The sequence below is a fragment of the Telmatherina bonti genome (assembly GCF_933228915.1).
Source record: "Telmatherina bonti genome assembly, chromosome: 1".
Classification (NCBI taxonomy): Eukaryota; Metazoa; Chordata; class Actinopteri; order Atheriniformes; family Telmatherinidae; genus Telmatherina; species Telmatherina bonti.
This window is the reverse complement of record NC_136619.1, coordinates 32,236,220-32,258,973: the sequence shown is the minus strand read 5'-3', so window position 1 is coordinate 32,258,973 and position 22,754 is coordinate 32,236,220. Positions and strand designations below refer to the sequence as shown.

Genomic DNA, 22,754 nt, shown 5'->3' with positions numbered 1-22,754 from the left:
TTGTTGTATGCTTGTAATAAATGTTGCAGAAACCAGGACAGTGTGATTTGTAAACACCTTATCCAACTCTACTCAAATGAAAAAAACATAAATACTGAGCCCATATGCCCAAGGAAATGAATGACCAGATTTAGCAAGTTCTGGGTAAAAATCCTGTCTAGGGTTTCAAGACACAAAGCCAGTATACCCATTTGCATAAATGCATCCACTGATATATATTCACTTTCAATTCAGTGCTGAATAGTTTTCAATATTGAGCTTGCTCAAGAAAAAAAAAATCCTTATGAAAAAGAACCAGAAAGAAGTAAAATGGATGTTAACAAAAAAGCTCACCCTGCTTTGTCAGTGTGATTCTGTCTCAGTAAGACATAAACACTGCAGCGCTACAGTCATTTGTCATATGTTGTCAAAAACAGCAGAGGCAGAAATCCTCTCTCCTGCTGTCTGCGTTCAAGTAGAAGGCTGACGCTGTTTAACACAGCTTATTTTGCTGCCATATACCCACCCACACACACATCAGAGCATTACAAATCCCTGCCATGGATCTGTAATCTAATAACTTTCAAAAACAGTTCGTATTATTCTGTTATTATTCTGCACAAGCTCCATATTTGACAATTTATCAGTGGAAATTCAGCCTCTTAAAATTTTATAAGGAGCTTTTGTAGAGCTTGAATTTAACTGATTAGAGCAAGCCAGGTAAAAGCAAAGTCCTGTCTATTTGCCCTGCTAGTGTAAGCATTTATGTCGTGGGTGGGGAATTTTTTTTTTTTGCATCAAACTGATTTGCTTGGATCTTTCCCTCATAAAAGACTGTCTAAGTGGGCAGTCAGCAGGAGAAGCTCTAAGGTCCTGATGACTCACCTGACAGCCTTCGTGGATCACCGTCCTCATCAAAGCCCACTCACAGCTGTCTAAAAAGGACCTTGTTTCCACTAATTGTCTCATATGAATATGCAGCTTATGCAATCTAAGAGCACTTCATCTTTGAGATGTAGAACCAGGTTTAAGTAGACAGTGCTTTTCTTTTCACCAGCAGACTAAGATTAGAAAGCATCTTTCAGGAAATGTTACTGAAATTTTTGCCAAGGTTTAGAACGACAATGAGGCCAAAATGCCATTACTGTCTTCATTCATTCATTGTCCTAACCGTTTGGTCCGATTAAGGGTAGCGGGGAAGCTGGAGCCTATTCCAGCGGTCTTTTGGGCGAAAGACAGGGTATGACCTAGACAGCTCGCCAGTCCATCGTAGGCCATTACTGTCTTGAGAATTTAAATAATTTGATAAACATCAGGAAAAATACCTCTAGAATGCACCACCTGAGAACTAAACATAATCTTTAGTGTTTTGAGATATTCAACTAAAGGCAATTTTTTATTTATTTCAGTAACTAAATGGCAGAAAAAATGAAACAACAAGAAATCTTCCATCACTTCGGGTGTTCATCCCACCCCTCTACTGTGCATTAAACATCCAGATCAGACCTATTAAACTCACATAAGAGCACTAATTCCATGGTTCCAGCCTATGAAGTTCTTCACAATGAGTCATTAATTTGAATCTGGTGTGCTGGAGCTGGAATACATTGAAAACATGCAGGGCTGCAGTCCTTGTGGGTGAGAGCTGAATAGTATAGCTCTAAATGCTGATACATCCCCAGATTAGGTATATGGCATCACCTAGTGACAGATATTAGAATGTAAACATGAGAGACTCTGGGAATCTCCTCTTGAATTCATCAAAAGAAGCAAACTTTGGACATACCACATTTTATTGTCAAAAAGCTAAAAATAGACTTTTTTTCCCAATATATTTAAGGAAAGGCCCCCCTCCTCCCCGTTTAGTTTACATATTACTGAAGTGCTAAGTAAACATGAAGTAATAAGTTACAGAATGTACCACTGACAAAATCACAACAGACATAATGCTTTTATATAATGCAGAAATAAAGTACTTGGGGACAGCTGCTGAATAAATGACAATGGTGCACAGTAAAAAATATGCACATTATTATACTTTCAATTAATGCATCAAACACAAACTGGCATTGCTGGTAGCTGTCTTTTTAGTTTTACTTGTTCAGTATAGAATATTAGACGAGACATCGGTATTCAGATCATTTACAAGTGAAAATTTGGTTTTTGCCCCAAAAGCTCATTCAACCCTCAGAGCTGTGATTTTCCCACAGATCTTTCCACATTCCTCATAATGTATGTACAGCACTATCTTATACACAAACTCTTACATACAACACATACACACACACGCTCAAGTGTACACATTCGTCATTCCAGGGAATCCTGAGGCACAACAGTCATGTTTAGCAGTCCAGTCTATCCAGTAGTCTGAGGTCTCCCTGGTTTATTGTACCTGTGTGGCAATCTGTTGTGTTTAGGTATAGTAAATGATCTCTGGTATCTGCCCGTCTTCTACTGATGTTCCGTTGTTATTTCCAGGAGAGCTAAAAAACAAGAATGTTGTCTTGGTCCCTGTTGCTGATTCCTGGGTCACTTTCTTCAACCCTTTAGTGCCGTAGTGTGAGTCCGGACCCTGAGATGCAAATTTAAGTACAAATTAATCCAAAGCTTGCAGGCCATTTTAACAGTGATATTTTTGTGTGTATATATATTCATATTTTAAACACAGCAAATGCCGACTGACCTTTAAGGTGGCACATGCAGTGTAGCTGACATTGGGCAGGATTTCCACAGGCTCTTTGAACATCACACGAAAGGTGTTTGCTGTGCCATCACAGCTGAATCCTGTGTCATTCTGGCCCAGTGTAATGCGTTTGTCGCTCTCTATGATCTAAACCAGGAGAAAACCAGAAGCACAAAGGTTAATAAGAATAATCCACAGTATTCCTGACAGCTAACTTGCCCTTGATGACATTAGAAATTTGGCCTGGTTAATAAAGATCTAAATTAAATGTAATAACATCTGTTAGCACATGCTTAAAACTACTATTTTGTTTCACTGATGTGAACTTTGGGCCAGTTTCTAATTAGAAGTAAACCATTGCCAGGTTTAGATTCATAGTGGAAAAAATCTGCTTATATTATAACAAAATGACTTTTTTGAGTAATGTTTAGGTAAATAAAAACAGTGGGTTTATATTCCTGAAACATACAAACATAAAAACAGACTAAAAGAGGTATTCAGTTATCCTAATAACTATAAATAAAGGGAATTAATGTAATCTCTTCTGGCATGTGGTCGACACACTTGGGGGTAGAAGAGACAGCTGTATTAATGACCACTTCAAATGTCTCAAAACCAAAAAAACTGGACCAAAAAAAAAAGGAAAGAGCTACTGTGTGACTTTTTAAAAAAAACATTCTTATGCAAAGAGGAAAGACAAATAGGTTTCTCTTATAATTGAGACCACATAAAGTATTGTCAAGTCTTTGTAACTTTTCCTAAGTTACATGGTTGACATTATGTGGACATGACAACTAATTAGTAACATTTTTTTAATGTTTTAATCTCACCTGTCCAGCATCATGACAGCAGATTTTGCTTTGCCAAAGGGGGTATTTCAGATATGAGTCTCGTCTTGAATCTTAAATATTGTTCTTTATCATTACTGTAATGTATTTGATGGATGCATTTTAAAAATTAAATCTCTACTTTATATTTAAAGCCTTGCTTAAAATATTTTCAGATTTAGTTTATGATAAAAAAGCACCTGCCAAATGAATGCAGCATTATCAGGGTTTGGATGAACAGTTGAATCACGCTCCTAACCTGCCTTTCTAATCTTAATCTCTAGATTTATAGTCAAATATTTTACCACTGTTATAAATGCAAAGAGCCAATGGAAAAATGCTTACTTACTGTAAGAGGTTAAAGTTGTAACTCTGACAATTTAACTATCTCATGACTGCACTGTATGGTGGATTCTACATTATAATTTAATCCTGAGTACATCTTAAATTACAAAAGTCTGATTTAAATTAAAACAATTAAACTACTTAAAACTAAAATATTGACTGGCTTTATTGTCACCCTAATTTCACTGACAAATCTTAAAATGCTGTAAAAATAAAAACATTTATGTGCTTTCAGAAGTACTAAAGAGGTGTATATATAATACCATTCTATATCCAGATATTATAGCATGTAGTTCACAAATTTTTTGCTAGATCACAAAGACCTCTGTTGAAAGCAGCTTTAATTTTATGGTGATATTAACTTGTTATATTCTCTTTCTCATGAATAGCAGTGGCAGCCATTTCTTATATTTGGCCACTATGTCTATGTTGTTTTAATGGAACAGTGATGCAGACGGATACCCTCTTTTATAACTACATAAAAACCCACAGCTATTAAGAGTATGTCAATGGCAATATCAGGTCTTACCTGTATGTTGACCTGATAGTCAGTGGGTCCATGTATTGAACCATAAAGGCCAAAACCCACTATGGATATTCGTCTATTAACATTGAATCTACAGAGGGGGAAAAAAACAGAAAAGAAAAACAATTTGAAAAATTCCACTGACTTTAGTTTGCTCAAGCGAACACCTCATGACAGCTACTGTACCTCACCTGATTCTGTCGCTGGTGCCACTGTACCCCCATCGACTCTCAACCTGCTGGAATCTATTAATGCTGCACTCCTCCCCTCTGAGGCAGCAGCGAGGCCTGTCAATGTAGTCGACCCGTGGTTTGGGGTTTACTGTAAAGTGTAAAAAAAGATTTACCACCTCCCGATCGAACAATATTCCAGACTGGGCAGGCCCTGTTGCACAAGAAAAAATATCAAACTGGTTTCGGTGGTTTGAGTTGTATGGACACAGAAGGAACATGATGAATGTGCTTAGTGATGGCTCAACTAGTCAAAATGATTAAAACAAGAGAATATATATATATATATATATATATATATATATATATATATATATATATATATACATATATATATATATAAACACATCAGTTTGAAAAAGAAAGAAGAAAATATAACGCTACACTTACCGGCTGCAAACTCTTCAACAGTCATGAGCGGGAAGCGGATGAGCGGGAGGGCTTTCCCCAGAACCTTCTGCTTGTTCTCCGATGTCGGGGGAAGCTGTTGTCTGTAACACTCTGCCTCTGCCCAGCGTACCACGGCTTCAAACAGACGGTTCTCCCTGATGCTGAGTGTGTCTCTCTCTAACACTGCACATAAGGTATCTACACAAACACACAAAACATTTATCATTTCACGTATAGAAATAATTGTTGAAATATAAGCTGTGCAAATGCTCACATACCGAGGTCAATATCTGTGAAGCCCTCTGCGTTTATTGCATCTGCAGTACTTTTGTCTATTGTGTCTAAGCAGAGGCTGGCAAGCTGAGGCTCATCAAACAATCTCGCCTGTGGATAAAAGCACAAAAACATACCATGCTAGGCTGTAGTAGTCAAATTTGGTCATTTAAATTAAAATGCATCAAATGGTGAATTGTTGTATTTTAGAAAGCGGCAAACAATGACAAAGCTTCACCTTATACTAATCAGTGTATTAGATTAGTTTAATAAATTGCATATTTATAAGAAAGAAAAGTTCACACAGTTCACTGTCAAGCCGTTTTTATGTTAACAACTTAGGTGTGGAGGCTAACAATAACCTGAGTGAGAAGCATGAATGCGTTATCAGCTCTGAGGTGCTTGGTGAGGAACTCCACACAGTGACCCTCCAGAGCAGGGACAGCGTATTTCTTAGCTGTATATAAAGTTGTCATCACAGTTTCTGGACCGATATGGACCTCGTCAGAATATAGAAACCTGAACAGCAGAAACAAAAGAAAAAAAGTAAGTCAGGTTTTTTTGTTGTTAAATAAATTCAGTCAAAACTTAGTCAATTTTTAATTTAAAAATGAAAAATGTCATTTTTAATTGATATTCACATATAAGACATTGTTAAACCTCAGTATTTTCTTGCAGCTACATATACAAAAAAACCCTGTGTTTCTACTTGTAAGGGAGCCTTTTATAATGAACAAATCTATAACATCTTGATTGTAATTGTAAATAATTGTGATGATTGTATAATGTATTTCATAATCATTCTAACAATTAGATAAATCTACCAAATACACTATTAGCATTTTTATTTAATCATCAAATAGACAAATTAAAGAACATCCTTTTGTTGAGATCAGCTTATAATACAACTATCATGTGCATTCTATATTCATGATACCGATGAAATTGACAAATATACGATAAACTGGCAATTCACAAGCTTTTTATTATTCATTTATCAGACTTGCTTATATTTTTTTTAAAAAAAGAAGCAACATATTTAACTTGCTTGTTTTAGTTGACAGTAAAAGGAAAATCAGTAGATTTCTTTTTTTTTTCAAAGTTTTGTTCAAAGTATTGTTAAGTATATAAAAAGGGAACATGGTTATGAATATAACGCATTAGAGCATACAGGTAAACAACTTTTGCTGTTGTTTACAAATACAAAGCAAAAATCTGGGTATTTTTTGGCGTGTGGCAGCAAACATGCTATGAATTCGTAAACTACTTTGACAGGTACTGTAATTAATTTATACAAAGATTAATAACAAATAACACTTGGATGTTACATAATCATCAATAGATGATGGGGAACAGATCTGCTAGTATTGCATGTTGGTAGATGCTGAGATTTGATCATTTCAGCAATGTGCAAGGGGATCACCTGTCCCATCTACCTGAGCAGGGCGAGGAAGGCTGCTGGCTCCACATCAGGGAGCTCTATTTCAGCCGAAGTCGTGGCCATCCCTCCGTTAAACATGGCATCAAACACGGCACTACCAGCTGCGAGGACGAATTTATGAGCCGGTATCCTCTGGGCCTGTCTGCCTTTCCCTACGATGAACCTGACGTCACTTAGCAGTTCGTTGTTGAAGAGGAAAGCGAAGCGCTCCTTTAATGAGCTTTTTGTCGCCTGCCAGTTGTACATGGGCTCCCTGTGAAGGCCGAGCCCCGGTGGAGAGGCGGACGGAGTCGGACCCGATGCTGGCATGTTAGCCAGCGCTGCTGCTCCGCACTCAGCCGCGTTACATGCAGCCTCCTGACCGTCATGGTTTGACGCCAGTCCACTGTTGCCGCTCCCAGTCGCCATAACGACTACTGGTTGTGCTCTCTTTAATTTATTCCTAAAAAAAACAGCCCGTTATATGACCGTGTATAGACCCTAAAATAACGACGTTATTTATTTACGTCGTATCCATCTCGCTACAGGCCATCGCTCATGTTTTGCTATGGCTAAAGCTGCTGATACGACGCATGCGCACTTTATCCAAAGAGTGGTTTCCTTTCAAACTTTATTGTTCAACTAGAAGTTAACAAAGACGTCACTTGGTTAATTCAGTTGTTTTCAACACACATTTTTGTTTGTTTTGTCGTATTAAAAAAAACAAAAAACAATTTTAATTGAAGAAAAAAAAAACTATTGTATGTACTTTATTGTGTCCAGATCAGAATCTGGCTATTTGGGAGTCCCTGATAAAATATATTACCGTAGCACTGGTTTTGAACAGGAAGTTGTTTTTGAGGAAATAAACACACACACACATGTATATATATATATATATATATATATATATATATATATATATATATATATATATATATATATATATATATATATATATACACACACACACAACAACAACAAACACGCACACACACACACACACACACTCACGCAGGTTATCCTCCTGCTTGCTGTTTCCTAGTTAACCGCCAGATGTCAGTATTTACACTTTGAATGATACATTTATAGGTAATAAAGATAAAAATAAAACATTTTAATGTTCTTAGTTTCCTGGGAAAAATCAAGTGTTGGAGAAATTTTCTTAACGTAAAACATCGTTATCTTTCACAGTCTGCATGACTGTTTGGGAATGTGCAAGTGGGCACACATTTTAGTGAGCGATAGAGGAAGAGAGGAAGAGAAAGAGAGAAAATGAGAGAGAGGCAGAAAGACCATAGACAAGACGGAGCATGCATCTGATGTGCAAGCTGATGGCTTGTTTACTTTTCCAGACTCAACGTGACTTTCCATAATATTTTTGGGATATGAATCGGACTAAACCAGACTGTTTTTCAGCTGATTAAAATATATTTGTTGTAATTATTATTTTCTCATAACTGTCTGACCAGATTGCTTAAATCCGTCGCCCAAGACCAGCAATGAGTGCGTCTCCAGGAACAGGGGTGTTTGTGCTCTCCTTGATGTCCATCCCTATCTGCTATTTCTTCAACTCTCTCATCTACAACAACAGGTGAAGGGAAATATGTCTTCTTTCATTACCAGTTAAGGAGTATTTCATATGACTCGAAAGTTCTCAAACATACTTAAAATACTTAAAATGTCTCCTTACATTCAGTGCTGAAGCGTTCTTCTTCGCTGGATGGACGGCGGTCTTAATCCTTGTCATCTCAGCCTGTTTTATGATGAAGAAAAAGGCTCCAGTTGACCCTCTTTTCTATGGTATTTATTGGCAAATGCATTTTTTTTTTTTTTTTTGTGGAAATCACAAAGTTTATCTCAATTTTAACTCAAAATGTATTTATGTTCACATTTTCAAAGATGGCATGCTTTTCCCCTTAAAATGTTAAAGATTGGTTCATATTATTTCTTTATGAGATACATTTGCAAGTCTATCCATCTGAAATCAAAATGCATCTTTTAGTTAGCCACCAACTTTAAAGTGTATGAATGTATTTGTGCAGTGTATGCAGTGTATGCATTCCTCAGTGTGGTGAATCTGATCATTGGACTGGAGCAAGACAATATCATTGATGGATTTGTCACATTTTACCTCAAGGAGGCAAGTCGTGTGTTCTTTTCTCAGTTGTTAGTTGCCCTAAATGTTTTCACCAACATATTTTACTGAGAAATCTACCATGTGTTTCAGGCAGAGCCACATATTAATACAGCTCATGGGCACATGATCTCCTATTGGGATGGTTGTGTGCATTATCTCATGTATCTGCTCATGATTGCTGCCATTACATGGGGGTAAGATCTATATCTATCTATCTATCTATCTATCTATCTATCTATCTATCTATCTATCTATCTATCTATCTATCTATCTATCTATCTATCTATCTATCTATCTATCTAATCCACCTATCTATGTCCATCTGACTTTGACAATGGCAGTGTTACGTGGTTTGCACAGGGATAGTTACCGAGCCATTGGACTCTACTGGGTGGGCTCTTTTCTCATGCACACCATAGTCTACATTCTTGGGAATGCTGTGGGTAAGTACACTAAAAATAATGGGATGCTTTTAGATGGTTTGTGTAGTGCTGTCTAAACTGACCCCCTATTATTTAGTTCACTTGAGAATATGACAATAGTCCTAAATAGTCCTAATATTTTTGTATATCTATCTTCTAGAACTGAAAAAATTGTACTTCTACTCAGTGCTACTTCTACTATTTCGGCTTTTCTAATGTTATATGTTGTTTTGTCTTCCCTCAGGAAAATATGGGACTCAAGTTAGTTCCCTCTTCGTTCTCTATATGCTTTATATATGCGTGTCTCTGTGGGCTTGCTTCCGCATCTTTAGTCAACCTTCTACGCGTGATGTAAAGTTAACAGTAAGCAACTTGATTTGTCAATAAATGAGTAAAACTGTCTTATTCCATTCTTATCAGGAAATAATTTCTGCTTTAGGTACCATCCAAGGATTTTGAAATACCCTTCATCCCTTTGATGTTGACCGAAAGGATGAGGAATAGAAAATAATACAGCATATGAGACAAAGAAGAGTTTGTGCAATTATAATAAGCTTGAAAGTCAATATTTGGCATAACTACCTTTATTTTTTCAAATAGTTTGAACTCTAGGGAAACTTTCTTGTAATATCTAGTCTTCAGAAATGGTTCTCCTGGCTTCTTGAAAGATTTTCAAAAGCTCTTCTTTTCTTTCCTGTCAAGATGAGTCCACACTGCTTTTAATAATGTTCAGGCACTCTGGCAAGGATCTATCACTCAATAAGACATTGATTGTTCAGTCCAGTATATTTTTTTGGGGGATACCTCAGCCTATTCCTTCTATCTACAACGAGGATTAGCTTTTACATTGGCAGTATAGTAGTTAGCACGGTTGGATTGACTCTTGGCTCCCACTATCCTGAACAGGACAAGACAGATATTAATAAAGAGTGGAAAGGAAAGGATTATAAGACAGCATTATAAAAATCAGGACTTTTATCCAAGTATGTATTAATTGAATCTAACAGAAGGGTAATTGATCTTACTGTTTAAAATAAAAAAAAGTAATGTAACAATATTTTTTACAAATGTAGAAATTATTGTTGTGCAACGTAATGTTTTTACTGCAGTCTAGATAGCATCATAATGCAGAAATAATTCGAATATTGAGAGTTTCTTATTATTTTTCATAAATTTCAACAAATTTTCACAAGTGCATTAAAAAATATTACAGAAACAATCGATGCATACTTCCTAACTCAAATAAATTGTTTGCAGAATATTAAGGAAGCTCAGAAGAAAAACTTGCTCAATAGACCTCTGGATTTGCTGTACATCATCTCTCTCATCTCAGAACTGGCATTCTGTATCTTTAGAGGCCTGGTAAGAAACCCTGAAATGATACACTAATCCACATACACACCTGTAGAATAACACCCTAATCTTTAGTACCCATGTTTGTGTTTGAGATTGCCCTGGATTGTTCCAGCAAATGGTGTCAAGACTACACTCAACAGTATGAACCATACCTGAAAGATCCTACAGCTTATCCAAAAGTTCAGGTACCTCAGTGTCATTAAAACTCTAAGACAGGGATCCTCAATCCTGGTCCTCGAGGGCCGGGGTCCTGCAGGTTTTCCAAATGTCCCCACTGCAACACACCTGTTTCAAATCAATGCATATTTAGCAGACATGTGTAGAACTTGTCTGAGTCTGAGACAGGTGTGTTCCAACAGGGTCACTTGGAAAACTTGCAGGACACCAGCCCTTGAGGACTAAGATTCAGGATCCCTGCTCGAATCCTGTCATAAGCTCAATCACTAAAGCAGAAAACTGTATTTGTCAGATGCTGGTGAGCTTGCTGTATTCTGGACCGTACTACATTATCGCCCTGTATGGGCTGTTGGTCCCAGGATGTGAATGGATGCCAGATCTAACCCTTGTTCACTCAGGTGCGCTGGCACAGGTACGTACTGCTCATCATTCCTTCTGCTCAGCTTGTAAGCAGGTGTAACCTGGCAGATTCATTCAAACAGCAGAATGGGACTAAAATGTCAATATAGGCATCATGTAAGTCTGCAGCATCTTCTAACCTAAGAAACATTGAAACATTTCCCTAATTAACAGAGAAACACAATATTTATACCTTGCTCTCCTACAAAAGCATGGTTTCATCTACGCCTGCTGTTGTGCATAGCTAATGTCTTACAGATGGTTCCTGTTGAGTGAAATCCTGGTTATTCATGGCTAAAATCATACATACAGAAGATGTTATGTTTCCTCTGTTTTGTTCAGTGTTTTAGGAGGTATGATAGTCAATCTACTCCTATCATCATGTTATGTTATGATAGATACAAAAAGAAAAACTTATACAGTGAGCCACAGTAGCTTGAATGCAGTAGAAGAGAGCTGGAATATTTCAGTTCCTAGAGAGTAGTCCCTGAGACGAAAAGTGCCACAAATTTTTGATGTAACTGCAATGTTGCTGCCCATCTTCCAGTATCAGCCAACTGGAAAACTCCAGTACTCAGAAGGCTAAACAGTGGTGTCATTTCATCACTCAGTCAGAAACATTTGTGAATGTAGGGCTGGCCTCTTTGGTCTAACTAAAAATAGTCAGACCATCAGTTTTTCATGTGGGCTTACTAAAGTGTATCTGTGTCAACAGATAGATTTTACCTTAATTTTGTTCCATTTACATCTCAAAATTAAACCTATAAGCGATTTAGTACTGTTTAGTGCTGTGATTTTCCTAGTTTATTTTTAGGAGAGTAAAGAGCAAAATCTCGTGACATCATCATTGGGCTTACTACTAAACCTTTTTCTCAGTGGTTAGTGATTAAACTTTGTAGTTTGTGTTCCTTGGTGTCAACAGTGGCTGTACATGATCAGCTATGGGGTGAATCAGCAGAACAGAGACATCTATTAACATCTAAAAATGGAAATTCTGGAGGTTGGCGTGAGCAGCTAGCACTCCAATCTCATCTCCACCATACAAAGCAGCTATTGTGTTTGAGCTGCAGGCTGGCAAGTCACTCAAGTTGGACTAAGGGCAGAAGCTGACTTCAGACCAAGAGGAATGGTGGTATTGGTAGTGTTCACTGAAATGTCAGCTGTTTAGCCTGACTATAAATAGAAGAGCTGATGCTCTTGGCACCTGGGTTGCTATGAAGTGTGCCTGTGACTTTCTGTGAAAAGATAATGCAATAATCAGTTGAGTAGTTTGAAGTTCTTTGCTGATGAGGTAACACTAGAAAGCAATGACTCATCCTGTAACAATTACACAATCTGTTGTTTTCTTTTGATGGTTTTTTTTTTTTTACAAACTGTTAAATCTAGTTTGCATCATTATTTATTTTGATAACATGGAGATGCATTTGTTTAAGACTCTAGCTTTCTGGTAGGTCTCATTATAAATAGAAAAGAAAAATAGTTCTGAATCCACAATAGAAGTAAATGTTGCATTAAATGTCATTGTCAGATTTTTTTTCATGTTAAAGGAAAAACTTTTTTCCCACTTTATGACATGGTATCACAATACAGCTACAGTGTGGGCCATACAGTATGAGCTATATTAGCTGCACAAAATTAATTTAAATATATTAAGAATGATGTAAGAGCAAGTGATGTCAAAAGACTAAATTCCATTCAACATTTGTTTTCCTGCTTCACTTAACAGGCCCAGTTCTCTCATATTGGTGCATCTCTTCACACTCGGACTCCGTTCTCCTACAGAGTGCCTGCTGACAGCCAGCCTGTCTTTTTGTTGGTCAATGTCCTGTACGCTCTGCTGCCTCAGGTTCTGTGCTACCGCTGCTGCACTCAGCCAGATTTCTTCCTCAGGCCCATGGAAGAGAAAAAGAATGAATGAATCAGCATTTCAAAGAAACACAGAGTGCAACAGGTGTCAAATGTGATTGAAAAAGGCTAGACATACTTGGAAAGAAAAGCACTTCTTATAGCTAATTTCCATTTTTTGCAAAGGGATCTTCTATTTCTTACATTAATGACAGCCAAGTGAAATTGTTCAATACATGACAAAGCAAACAAACTTTTAGTTTATGTTATGCTGCTTATTCTAAAAAAAAAAAAAGTGAATATAAATAAAAAAACGTTATAAGTGTGTGTTTGTGTGTGTGTGGCTAGAATAAAAAAACGGTCACATAGGCATGGGAAGTACTTCATTTGCTCTTATTCTCTCTCTCTCTGTCTTGCTTACAAAAATGTACTTTTTCTCCACACAGATGTTTATTTGCAATGCTACTTTGGCAACTGGTTAACCAATAAAGAATTCATTTATATTTCCGTGTTTTATAAAATGAGACAAATACATTATACAGTGCTAAATCATATGGTAATCAAAATTTATTTAATATTGCCATACTCTGAATTACTCACAGTTTTAAGGTTTTAATTAATATAAAATTATTTTGGACAATGTAGTTTTACTTTTAAAATGGTAAGTAAAGTTAAAATGTATTTATAGAGCGCCTTTCAGAGATAAAAAATAAAAATAAAATAATGACAAAGCGCTGCACATAAAATAAGTAAAATAAAGCAGAGTGTTTGAGGTTTAAGTGTCACAATTACTGCAATGAATGTACAAAATCAACAAAACGTTCTGGATAGCTGAAAAATATTTATACTATAAATTCTTTTTTTTTTTTTTTATACATTTGATATTATTTCTCCAGTAGAAATCTAGATTATCACCAGAAATGACGGATACAGTTTTTCATGTAAATAAAAACATAGATTATTATTATTATTATTATTATTATCATCATCATCATTATTATTATTATTATTATTATGTTCATATGGAATGAATAATTGACTTAGAAAAGAATAATTTGTTCACCGGACAGAATAATCAGTGCGAACCGGAAGTAGTGGTCTCCATCTTCCTTCTAGTAGCATAACAACTCAGCGTGTAGCTAACACATTGATATCACAAACGGACATATTTGCGGCTCTTTTCTGACAAGCCAGTTGAAACGGGAAACATTTTGCCAGTTGGGACAGTGTAGCCCCAGCTGATGCATACATGAGGAACACTTATTAAACAAAATAAATCAGTTAAAAGTAGATTAATGTGCTTACTGTAGAGGATCAAGCTAACTAGTCACCTGCCTATAATGGCAGCTTCCATTCCCGCAGTAATTTCTACTCCTGTTTTAAGGTCAGTATCTTATTTAATCACGTATGACTAACTTACTGATCATATTAATTTGAGAAAACGATTAAAAACCATATTAAATGCAAGTTACGGTAATGATACTTTTGAATTATTTGGCTAATTTGATATAATGCTTACCTTCATTCCCACGACACCATTGCAGTATTTCACATGTTTTATTCTGGTGTCATACTGTGTATTCCGCGAAATCGTTTTGCTTAGCCCTACGTTTACCACTCCATAATTATTGTTTCAACTTATCTCAGTCATAAACAACGTAGAGCTGCACTGAGGAAAGAGAGAAGAAAACGCAAACGCCAAGCTCTCGCCAAAGCCAGAGAGTCCGGTAGGATGAAAACTGTCCTGTTGATGGCTGACTGAGTATACTATATGGAACTTTTTTTGTGTTGTATTTTGCGGTGCTTTCATACTCATCACAGCATTTACCTTGTTAAAGATCTTAAAGATGAACCTGAAGAAGACGAGGATGGAACTGATGGTGATTGTGAGGATAATGGTGCTGCTGAGGAAGAAAGGTACTCACTACTGTCTTCCAGCTGCAAATTATGCGACGACTGCAAACTAAGTTGACTGGATCGTGTATGATTGTGTATGATTTGTTTACCCCAGGCTGCGGCTACATGAAGAATGGCTAGAGAGGGAGAGACTGGCCCAGGAAGAGTTTAAACATAGATTAGAGAAGGAGGAAACTGCAAGGAAAAGAAAAGAAGAGGAGGAGGTAATCTGCCTTTTTAATAGGAGAAGATAGACATCAGTCTTTTGAAAGTTTAAAAGTGTTGGCAAACAACCCATTGATGCAAGAATCCATCACTAACGAAGGCTGAGTAAACAGTTCTCAAAAATGTGAAATATTTTTGTAATGATTTGCAAAAGACTTATAAGATCATTTTGGAACTTTTCCTTAATCTTCCCATTGCATCCAAATACATTAGAGCAACCATACCCAACTATAAGTTGTTACCATTCAGGAGCTTTGTCTGTGTTGTCACGGATACAAAGAACACAAGAACTGCAGTGTATTTTGACCTATTTGGCTGCTGTATATACAACTGTGTAATAAAAAGCATGTTTTTTGCACATGTAAATCATTTCTGACAAATGAACATAAAATATTTAGTTTAAACTGCTTTGCATGTTAGGGAATCTACAAAGGTAGTTGGTGCATTTATGTGCACAATTGTTCAGCAAAATATAATCAATTAATTGTCTTTATGTGTTTTTGTATTCTTTTCAGAGGTTGATAAAGGAGGAATGGGAGTCCCAGCAGAAGAGAGAACAGGAGGAAAAAGAGCAGAAGCAGCAGGAGAAGCGGGACAGAGAGGTGAAGCGGACTCCAGGAGGATAGAAACAAAAAGAAAATATATCCTCTTCTACTTTCTTAGGAGTATTTAGACTGTTAATTAAAAAAAAATAGATCAAGATTATCACAGTTAAACATCTCAGCATCTAAATGTTTTTGTGAAATGTGTTTTTGTTTTGTAAATGTTTAAACCTTTCCTTGACTGAGTGGCACAAGCAGCCGTCCTACTCCTTAACTAAGATACACTCAAAGAGAAAAACCGTCACAACACCTTCATCTCTCACAGAAAGGATGTATCTTTTACATTGTGTGACGAGACTCTAATATCGGTCCAGAAGTCTTTCATTGATACCTGCTACAACACAATTATTTATCATGCCTATGGGCCTGCGTGAATGTGGTCTTAACCCACAGTAACAGACACTCTGCAGTATGTTGCCGTCTTCACATTTTCACCAGCCGTGTCTTTACACCATTTGTAGGAGGCTGTTCAGAAAATGTTGGATGAAGCTGAAAATCAGGTATAAACACACTGATGTCATATAACACAGCAGGAAGCATTTCACCAAACTTGTGTAGAATTTTGTGTCCATAATAGCTATTTCGACCTGGTAAAAGTTAAAATGTATAGCTTGCCATTCTGCTTATAAGTTTTGTACACCCTCATTTTCAGCTTGACAACAAAGGACCATGGATGAATCCTGAGGCTCCTGGGACTGTAAATTCAGAGAACTTTGGAACAGAACGTGACATAGCAAACTGTCCTTTCTTCCTTAAAACTGGAGCATGCAGATTTGGAGAAAGGTACCCTTTTTTAAATTTTTTTTTAATTATATACTGTTCTTGTTATTTTTCCTGGTTGGATTGAAAAAAAAACCCCATCTTATTTAGGCAGCAGTATTTCACACCAAGGAGATCTTTTCCCTGTGCAGATGTTCTCGGAAGCACGTTTATCCCACAGCCAGCCCGACTCTGATGGTTCGTGGTATGTTCAGAACCTTTGGAATGGAGGAACTGCGGCGTGATGATTACGACATGGATGCTTGTTTGGAGCATAGCGAGGAGGAGCTGCATGAGTCTTTCCTCGAGTTCTACCATGATGTACTGCCAGAGTTCAAGAGTGTCGGCAAGGTGGTTCAGTTTAAGGTGAGGTTAGGTCAACCAGCTGTCTAAAAGTCACAGATTTCTATCTGCCATCTTGTCTGTACATACTGGTACAAATCAATGTCCTTTATTGGAGATTTAAAAAAAAAAAAGAATTTAAATACATATATATATATATATATATACATGTGTGTGTGTGTGTATATATATATATATATATACACACAGACATATATAAAGTATATTATACATATAGATTATTGGAAAGTACATTTTGAGATGTCATTGGGAGGGGTTTTTTAACAGGGTGAAAAGTTGATTTTTCAGAAAGGTGTTACAGAATAATCAGAGAGAAAGCCATTTAACAGCTTCAATCATCCCTGTCCATCCCTGGATGAAAATATGCTGTAACTGATACCCTTTGCTCTCATAGGTCTGCTGCAATTATGAACCTCACCTGAGAGGAAATGTTTACATTCAGTTTGAAACGTAAGGCATCTTTTGATTATTCAGTTTTTCTTCGATTACGAATAGTTAAATATCATAAAATCTTGATACTTTTGTTCCTGGTTGTTTGTCCAGAGAGGAACATTGCAAAGAAGCTTTCATCAAGTTTAATGGAAGGTGGTATGCAGGCCGGCAGCTTCACTGTGAGATATGTCCTGTTACGCGGTGGAAGAATGCCATATGTGGTAAAGAACATCTTTGCTGGTACTGTTTTAGCAGAATGTCATTGAAATTTTGATTTACCTTCTCAGGTGCTTGTGTTTTCCCTCTTAGGACTGTTTGACAGACAGAGGTGCCCAAAAGGAAAACACTGCAACTTCTTACATGTATTTCGAAACCCCGGGAATGAATTCTGGGAGGCCGACAGGGATCTGCGCATCTCTCCCGATCGTAGCGTCAGGGGAAGTCACAGAGACGGGTGGCACTCAGAGCGACACAGAGAGCGATCGTGGAGGCAGCGTCGCCACAGCAGAAGTCCAGAGAGAAGATCAGAGAGATCTCATAGCAGAAGAGGGGAGGACAGAAGGCGAAGCAGGAGCAGAGAGAGGACAGCCTCCCACCAACAAAGAGAAGACAAAAGGTCATCCAGATGCAGACACAGTGAGAGCAGGACAGAGAGACGTCGAAGCCGAAGTAGAGACAGGTCGAGGAGCAGAGGGAAGGATGAAGAGCAACACAGGCTGAGAACGGGAAGAAGAAATAATAAAGAGCATAAATATAAGAGTGAAGAAAGAGTTAACAGAGATGAAGACACACACATAGAAGCAAGAGAGAAGTCAAGGAGCACAAGCAAAGAGAAGAAAAGACAGAAGCAAAGTAAAGAGAAGAGCCCCAAGAACTCTGAGGAAATTAAAGACAGCAAAACACACCGCCACAAACATTCCAAGAAAAGCAAAAAGAGCAAGAAGAAACGCAAGAAGAAAAGCCACACGCCTGATGTGACCGCTTCATCCGAAGAGTCAGAAAAGGAGAACGAGTCAGGAGATGAGACCATGGAGGATCCTTCAGCACAAAGTCCCAGTCGAGACACAAATAATACAGAGATGACTCAGGAAAAATGTGTTAATGAAATTAACTCAAGTTCAGAGGTGAAAAGTGAACTGGCAAACTGTGAAGTCATAAGCGAGCTGACTGGAATCCCTGACAATGGTTTTTCTTAGTGGCTCCAGTATTTGGAAATAGTGGCTAAATATGTTGATGGGTCTGAAACTGCCCAATTTAGTATTTCCTGCTACTATACCTTGTGCATCAGATTATAGTTTAATACCAATAGATGATCTATAAAAGTCATGTTCATCCAGTGGATGCGACAACACATCTGATATCCACATTAAATGCAATATGATCTATACATTAACATGAGAATTGTTTTATACATAGCTTGGAAACACTTGTCAGCTCATACATATGTAAAGAATTTGCATTTGGAAAATGGTTTGTGTTGCTTCATTTAAGCACTCATTCATGTGAGCTGCTGCAGTCCATGATTGTCAAGGAGTAAAAACAGGAAACGTCAAGTGTTTTTTCATACATTTATTGTTAATTACAGTCAAATAGAAGAAAAAAAAAACTGTTGGCAGTGTTGAATTAAAATAAAGTGATTAAGGTCAAATAAAAAATTGTTCAATAATGCCTTATGAATGGTAAACATCATCTCTTATGGTCTTGAGATTGCAGATTAAAAATAAACAATCACAGTTTGGGATGAACTTTTCAGATAAAGTTGGCTTATTTTCCTGCATCTCACTAGTATTTGAACAAGTTGACAGTGATGATTATGTAGTTGATATGTGCTCTTCATCTGCTTTCTTTCTTCATCCATGAAGAAACTCAGACCCGTTCGAGTAACTTGCAGGAAATATGACATAATACTGGTAAGTTACAGCCAAATACCCCTTTAACACTTAACCTGCTGTTTAAAATCCGTTTTGTCTTCCATGTTAAGCCTTCTATAGACACCATTGAGAAGGTTGAACACAGTGTTCTTTGGTCATATGTTTTTCTAATAGTTAGCCAAGATGTTATTCTGGAGTATGAAGTAGTGCTTCTTATTTGGGTCACAATCCTGGCAATAAACTACAGGCAGGAGTAACCTAAAAGTTATCACAATAGGTTGATAAGTTTGCCATTGTTTGTGTTTGTGTAGCAAAAGGAAAATATAGACCAACATTTTAGCAAACAACACAATTTACAGGGGAGATGCCCTCATCAAACCTACATGTATGTTCAGTTTGAATGTATTCACTTCTGGAAAAAAGAAAATCACATAACACAAAAAAAGCTATTTAACATTAACACTGACGATTATGGGTTTATTGTTTGATTTTGCTTCATTTGTGGGGTATTGCCTACCCACGTATGAAGGTGACTGTAAGAGTGTCAGTGATCCTCTGAAGAGCACATCCGCAAGCGGGTGCCTCTTAGTGTTACCATGCTTTATGTTTGAGGTGGTGAGCAAAAGACAGAAGGATACTTTCCTGTTTACATTTTACATAAATCTGTCAAATCTTTAATCCCAGTTCTTCATATTAATTATTTTGTTTTAAACCTACTAACTCAATCACATGTTTTTGCTGTAACAAAAGACTACAAGTGTGCATTGAGGATCCGTTGAGAACAGCTAAAAATTGCATTAACTTCAGAGGTAATGGTAACACCTGAGAGGCACTGACAGCACTTGAAGCAGAATACTGTGTGCAATTTCACAACTTGTGACGATTTACGGTCTGAATAAAACACTAAAGTGGTCATGTTGGTGCTACATTGTTCTCTGCAGAGTGCAGGAAGTTTGGGGGAGGGATGCACACTAAGTACTGCTGAATACAATGAGGAATCTTGCACACAGAAAACACACAGCCACAGTTGGCACCACACTGAAAAGACATTACAGAATAGTACAATATGTAATAATACAGTACATTTGAGGTGATTAAATACATACAGCACTGACACATAAACAGGAAAAGACACAATAGAGACATAAAGTTGGCCAGGTCTGCATCTGTGAGAAACGAGAGGCAGGACGATGATCTATGTCAGCCCAATTTCCTCTAAGACGCTCCGTGGGGCCTCAGCCTCCTACAGAAAAAGAAAACAAAAATGTCCTTTGCAGTTGTTAACCTGTAAAAATTTAGCACGGCAAAGTGCCAGTTATAATTACAATTGAACTATATGAGTCATACAGTTATAGGCCAGAATATTCAGCCATGTCCTTACAACAATAGTACAGCATGCTTTGCTAAAAATAAACAGAATCTGTGACCACACATAGCAACGTAAACATGGAGGACAGCACACTCACATACAGAGGAGAGATTTTGATTGAGTGTTGCAGGCTTAGAATAAACAGCTGAAAGCAGGTGCAGATGGGCGCAAGGTGAAAAAAGTAATGCGTCAACATGTGACATCTATCCTGCTTAATGCAGTGCTGAGGGAAACTAACGTAGCCTAAAAAGCTAAAGCTTTAAAAACAAAAGGTACTAATCTTAAATAAAGATTAAGACAGCATATGAAATAAATGCACTCATAACTGCTTTTAGTATTTTTAAAACTGAAGAGATGTTAACACCTCACAGCTTGTGCTTCATCAAAATAAAGTGAGCAGACATCACTTTTAGATGTAGGAATCACTCGTTTTCTTTATTTCCTCCAATTTTTAAGTTTCCACCTTTTGGATAAACCAAATGATAAAAAGCACTGAAAGGTTAATCATCGTTAGTTATCATAAGTCACTAAAATGAGGCCACACTCCTTGCTAATTTTACTTGATAGTGATTAGTTTGTCAAATGGGTTAATCTGTGTGCTGCTTATGACCTGATCTCACCTCCTGCAGCAGGTCGGCCTGCTCAATGGCCTTCAGGACATTTTTCTTTGATGTTTCTTGGGCTTCTCCACCCAGCAGGAACTCATCCAGGATAAAGTAGGCCTTCTCAAAGTTGAAAATAATATCCAGCTCACAAACCTGTAAATTAAACAATAACATGTTGTCCTGCATAAATAACAATTTCCTGTGGTAACTTTGGTCTCTATATGTGGCATTATGAGACTCACGCTGCCAAAATATTTGTCCAGCAGCTCCACATATCGATGGATGATCTCCAGAGTGATCAACTCATTATCTTGATCCTCTACTGCACAACAGAAGTAGAGGCTGGCATATCTAATAAAGAGCAGAAAGGTGAAGATGTGGATTGCCAGTTTTCACATTGCAAGCTTGAAAATGCTAAAAAAAAAAAAAAAAAAAGATTAAAATACCATATACACGAAAACAGAAAATTCTTACAAAATTACCACTGTATTAATTTGTATCTTTATAAACCTACACCTTTTTGCACTAAACTATACATGAAGACAAAGAAAAAAAAACAAAACAGGAAATTCTTTGTGTATAACAATCACACAGCACTTCAGGGCTCCATCACCAAGTTATCATTCCTTGTTTAATAGTGTTTGTTTTTTCTTAGTAAGACTGCTGCTTTTGCAGCACTGCTTTTGTTCAAAACAAAAAAAGTGTATCATTCAAATAGAAATGCACCTTTATTAATAATAATAATAATAATAATAATAATAATAATAATAAAGTATGTGAAGTCAGGGTAACCAACTTGACTTTGGCATTTATAATAATGTGCTGTTTGCTAAATTAATCATAAAAAAAAACAACAAAAAAAAACATAATAAAATAAATTAACAAAATGTTCAGCTCTAGAGCTTAATAAAATAAAAAAGGTGGAAAACTATTTTCCTTTAAAACAGAATCAATTTTTGATAAAGCAAACCAAATGGAAATACATCATATTACTAAGTTAATATTTAACAAAAACTTAAAAACAAACAAAAGCTATGTAACTGTCAAAACTATTTGCAGGTCTGATACTTATAAACCTGATAATTATGTAAACTTTAAAGTCTGCTCTCTGGAGAAGCAAGTTCAGAACAGGGCTAAAAAAACAACAGGCAATCACCATACTTAAATCTTCTCCTGCAAGCCTCAGTTATAAAAAAAAAAAAGGACTGTAAAAGTGCATCTCTGCAGCATGTTAATCCATTTGTATAAGATGGCATAGGAGTGTGTGTCCAAGTTTTATGCGGCACCATGCCATCTCAAAACCAAGTCACACTGTAAATATCAAAGGTAAAACAACACAAGGAGTGCAAGGATTTAAATGTCTCTTAACCAACTACCTTTTGTACACAATCTTGAGGTCTCTCCATTCCAAGAAGCTGCACATCTTGGGCTTCCGAGCCAGAATGGTTTGAACAAGATCTCTGGAAATCTTCTTTCTCTCCTTGTCAGAGAGAGGAACATACCATTTCTGTAAGCGCAGCTTTCCCTGCCGGCTGAACAGCAGCATGAACTGCATCTATGGAAGGGAGTTCAGCGGAGTTATCCATGGTTTACACAATTAGTTAACATATTTGAAATACA

General features: G+C 36.9%; 4 protein-coding genes across 5 annotated transcripts; 2 read left to right on the top strand and 2 right to left on the bottom strand.

Annotated features, from left to right (window-relative positions):
* Positions 1-1,763: 1,763 nt before the first annotated feature.
* On the bottom strand, positions 1,764-7,231 carry LOC306766786 (BTB/POZ domain-containing protein 1-like). Of its 2 annotated transcripts, none has more exons than XM_079254627.1 (8): positions 6,690-7,231; positions 5,616-5,772; positions 5,259-5,364; positions 4,981-5,178; positions 4,552-4,744; positions 4,364-4,451; positions 2,663-2,809; positions 1,764-2,551 (listed from the first exon to the last, which is right to left on the bottom strand). In XM_079254627.1, the coding sequence occupies exons 1-8, from the start codon at positions 7,100-7,102 to the stop codon at positions 2,393-2,395; spliced, it is 1,461 nt and encodes a 486-aa protein (XP_079110753.1). In that variant the 5' UTR covers positions 7,103-7,231; the 3' UTR covers positions 1,764-2,392. The 2 variants fall into 2 exon arrangements, with proteins under 2 accessions (XP_079110753.1, XP_079110754.1); XM_079254628.1 differs by having other exon boundaries at positions 4,552-4,681.
* A 752-nt stretch (positions 7,232-7,983) lies between these two features.
* On the top strand, positions 7,984-13,396 carry LOC306757331 (transmembrane 6 superfamily member 1-like). The gene is made up of 10 exons (XM_079242355.1): positions 7,984-8,267; positions 8,373-8,476; positions 8,719-8,820; positions 8,908-9,007; positions 9,174-9,256; positions 9,480-9,598; positions 10,493-10,597; positions 10,684-10,776; positions 11,061-11,180; positions 12,894-13,396. The coding sequence occupies exons 1-10, from the start codon at positions 8,176-8,178 to the stop codon at positions 13,083-13,085; spliced, it is 1,110 nt and encodes a 369-aa protein (XP_079098481.1). The 5' UTR covers positions 7,984-8,175; the 3' UTR covers positions 13,086-13,396.
* A 743-nt stretch (positions 13,397-14,139) lies between these two features.
* zrsr2 (zinc finger (CCCH type), RNA-binding motif and serine/arginine rich 2) lies at positions 14,140-18,495 on the top strand. The gene is made up of 11 exons (XM_079239587.1): positions 14,140-14,396; positions 14,660-14,739; positions 14,851-14,929; positions 15,024-15,132; positions 15,649-15,735; positions 16,197-16,235; positions 16,388-16,518; positions 16,647-16,860; positions 17,252-17,307; positions 17,401-17,510; positions 17,599-18,495. Exons 1-11 carry the CDS (start codon positions 14,353-14,355, stop codon positions 18,483-18,485), a joined length of 1,836 nt encoding a protein of 611 aa, XP_079095713.1. The 5' UTR covers positions 14,140-14,352; the 3' UTR covers positions 18,486-18,495.
* Positions 18,496-20,267: 1,772 nt separating this feature from the next.
* On the bottom strand, positions 20,268-22,689 carry LOC306755273 (AP-1 complex subunit sigma-2-like; the record flags this gene model as incomplete). The annotated part of the gene is made up of 4 exons (XM_079239598.1): positions 20,268-20,403; positions 21,150-21,287; positions 21,377-21,485; positions 22,511-22,689. 4 exons carry the CDS (start codon positions 22,687-22,689, stop codon positions 20,356-20,358), a joined length of 474 nt encoding a protein of 157 aa, XP_079095724.1. The 3' UTR covers positions 20,268-20,355.
* Between the last annotated feature and the right edge of the window lie 65 nt (positions 22,690-22,754).

Excerpts from the sequence above, each read along its gene's own strand:
- zrsr2 (XM_079239587.1), top strand. The coding sequence starts at position 14,353 with ATGGCAGCTTCCATTCCCGCAGTAATTTCTACTCCTGTTTTAAG. Across the intron at positions 14,397-14,659 it reads ATTTCTACTCCTGTTTTAAG|TCATAAACAACGTAGAGCTG; the intron begins GTCAGTATCTTA and ends AACTTATCTCAG. Across the intron at positions 14,930-15,023 it reads GGTGCTGCTGAGGAAGAAAG|GCTGCGGCTACATGAAGAAT; the intron begins GTACTCACTACT and ends TGTTTACCCCAG.
- LOC306766786 (XM_079254627.1), bottom strand. The coding sequence starts at position 7,102 with ATGGCGACTGGGAGCGGCAACAGTGGACTGGCGTCAAACCATGACGGT. Across the intron at positions 5,365-5,615 it reads CATTCATGCTTCTCACTCAG|GCGAGATTGTTTGATGAGCC; the intron begins GTTATTGTTAGC and ends TTTTATCCACAG. Across the intron at positions 2,552-2,662 it reads CTGCATGTGCCACCTTAAAG|GGTCCGGACTCACACTACGG; the intron begins GTCAGTCGGCAT and ends TTTGCATCTCAG.
- LOC306757331 (XM_079242355.1), top strand. The coding sequence starts at position 8,176 with ATGAGTGCGTCTCCAGGAACAGGGGTGTTTGTGCTCTCCTTGATGTCC. Across the intron at positions 8,477-8,718 it reads AGTTGACCCTCTTTTCTATG|TGTATGCAGTGTATGCATTC; the intron begins GTATTTATTGGC and ends GTATTTGTGCAG. Across the intron at positions 8,821-8,907 it reads ATTTTACCTCAAGGAGGCAA|AGCCACATATTAATACAGCT; the intron begins GTCGTGTGTTCT and ends TGTTTCAGGCAG.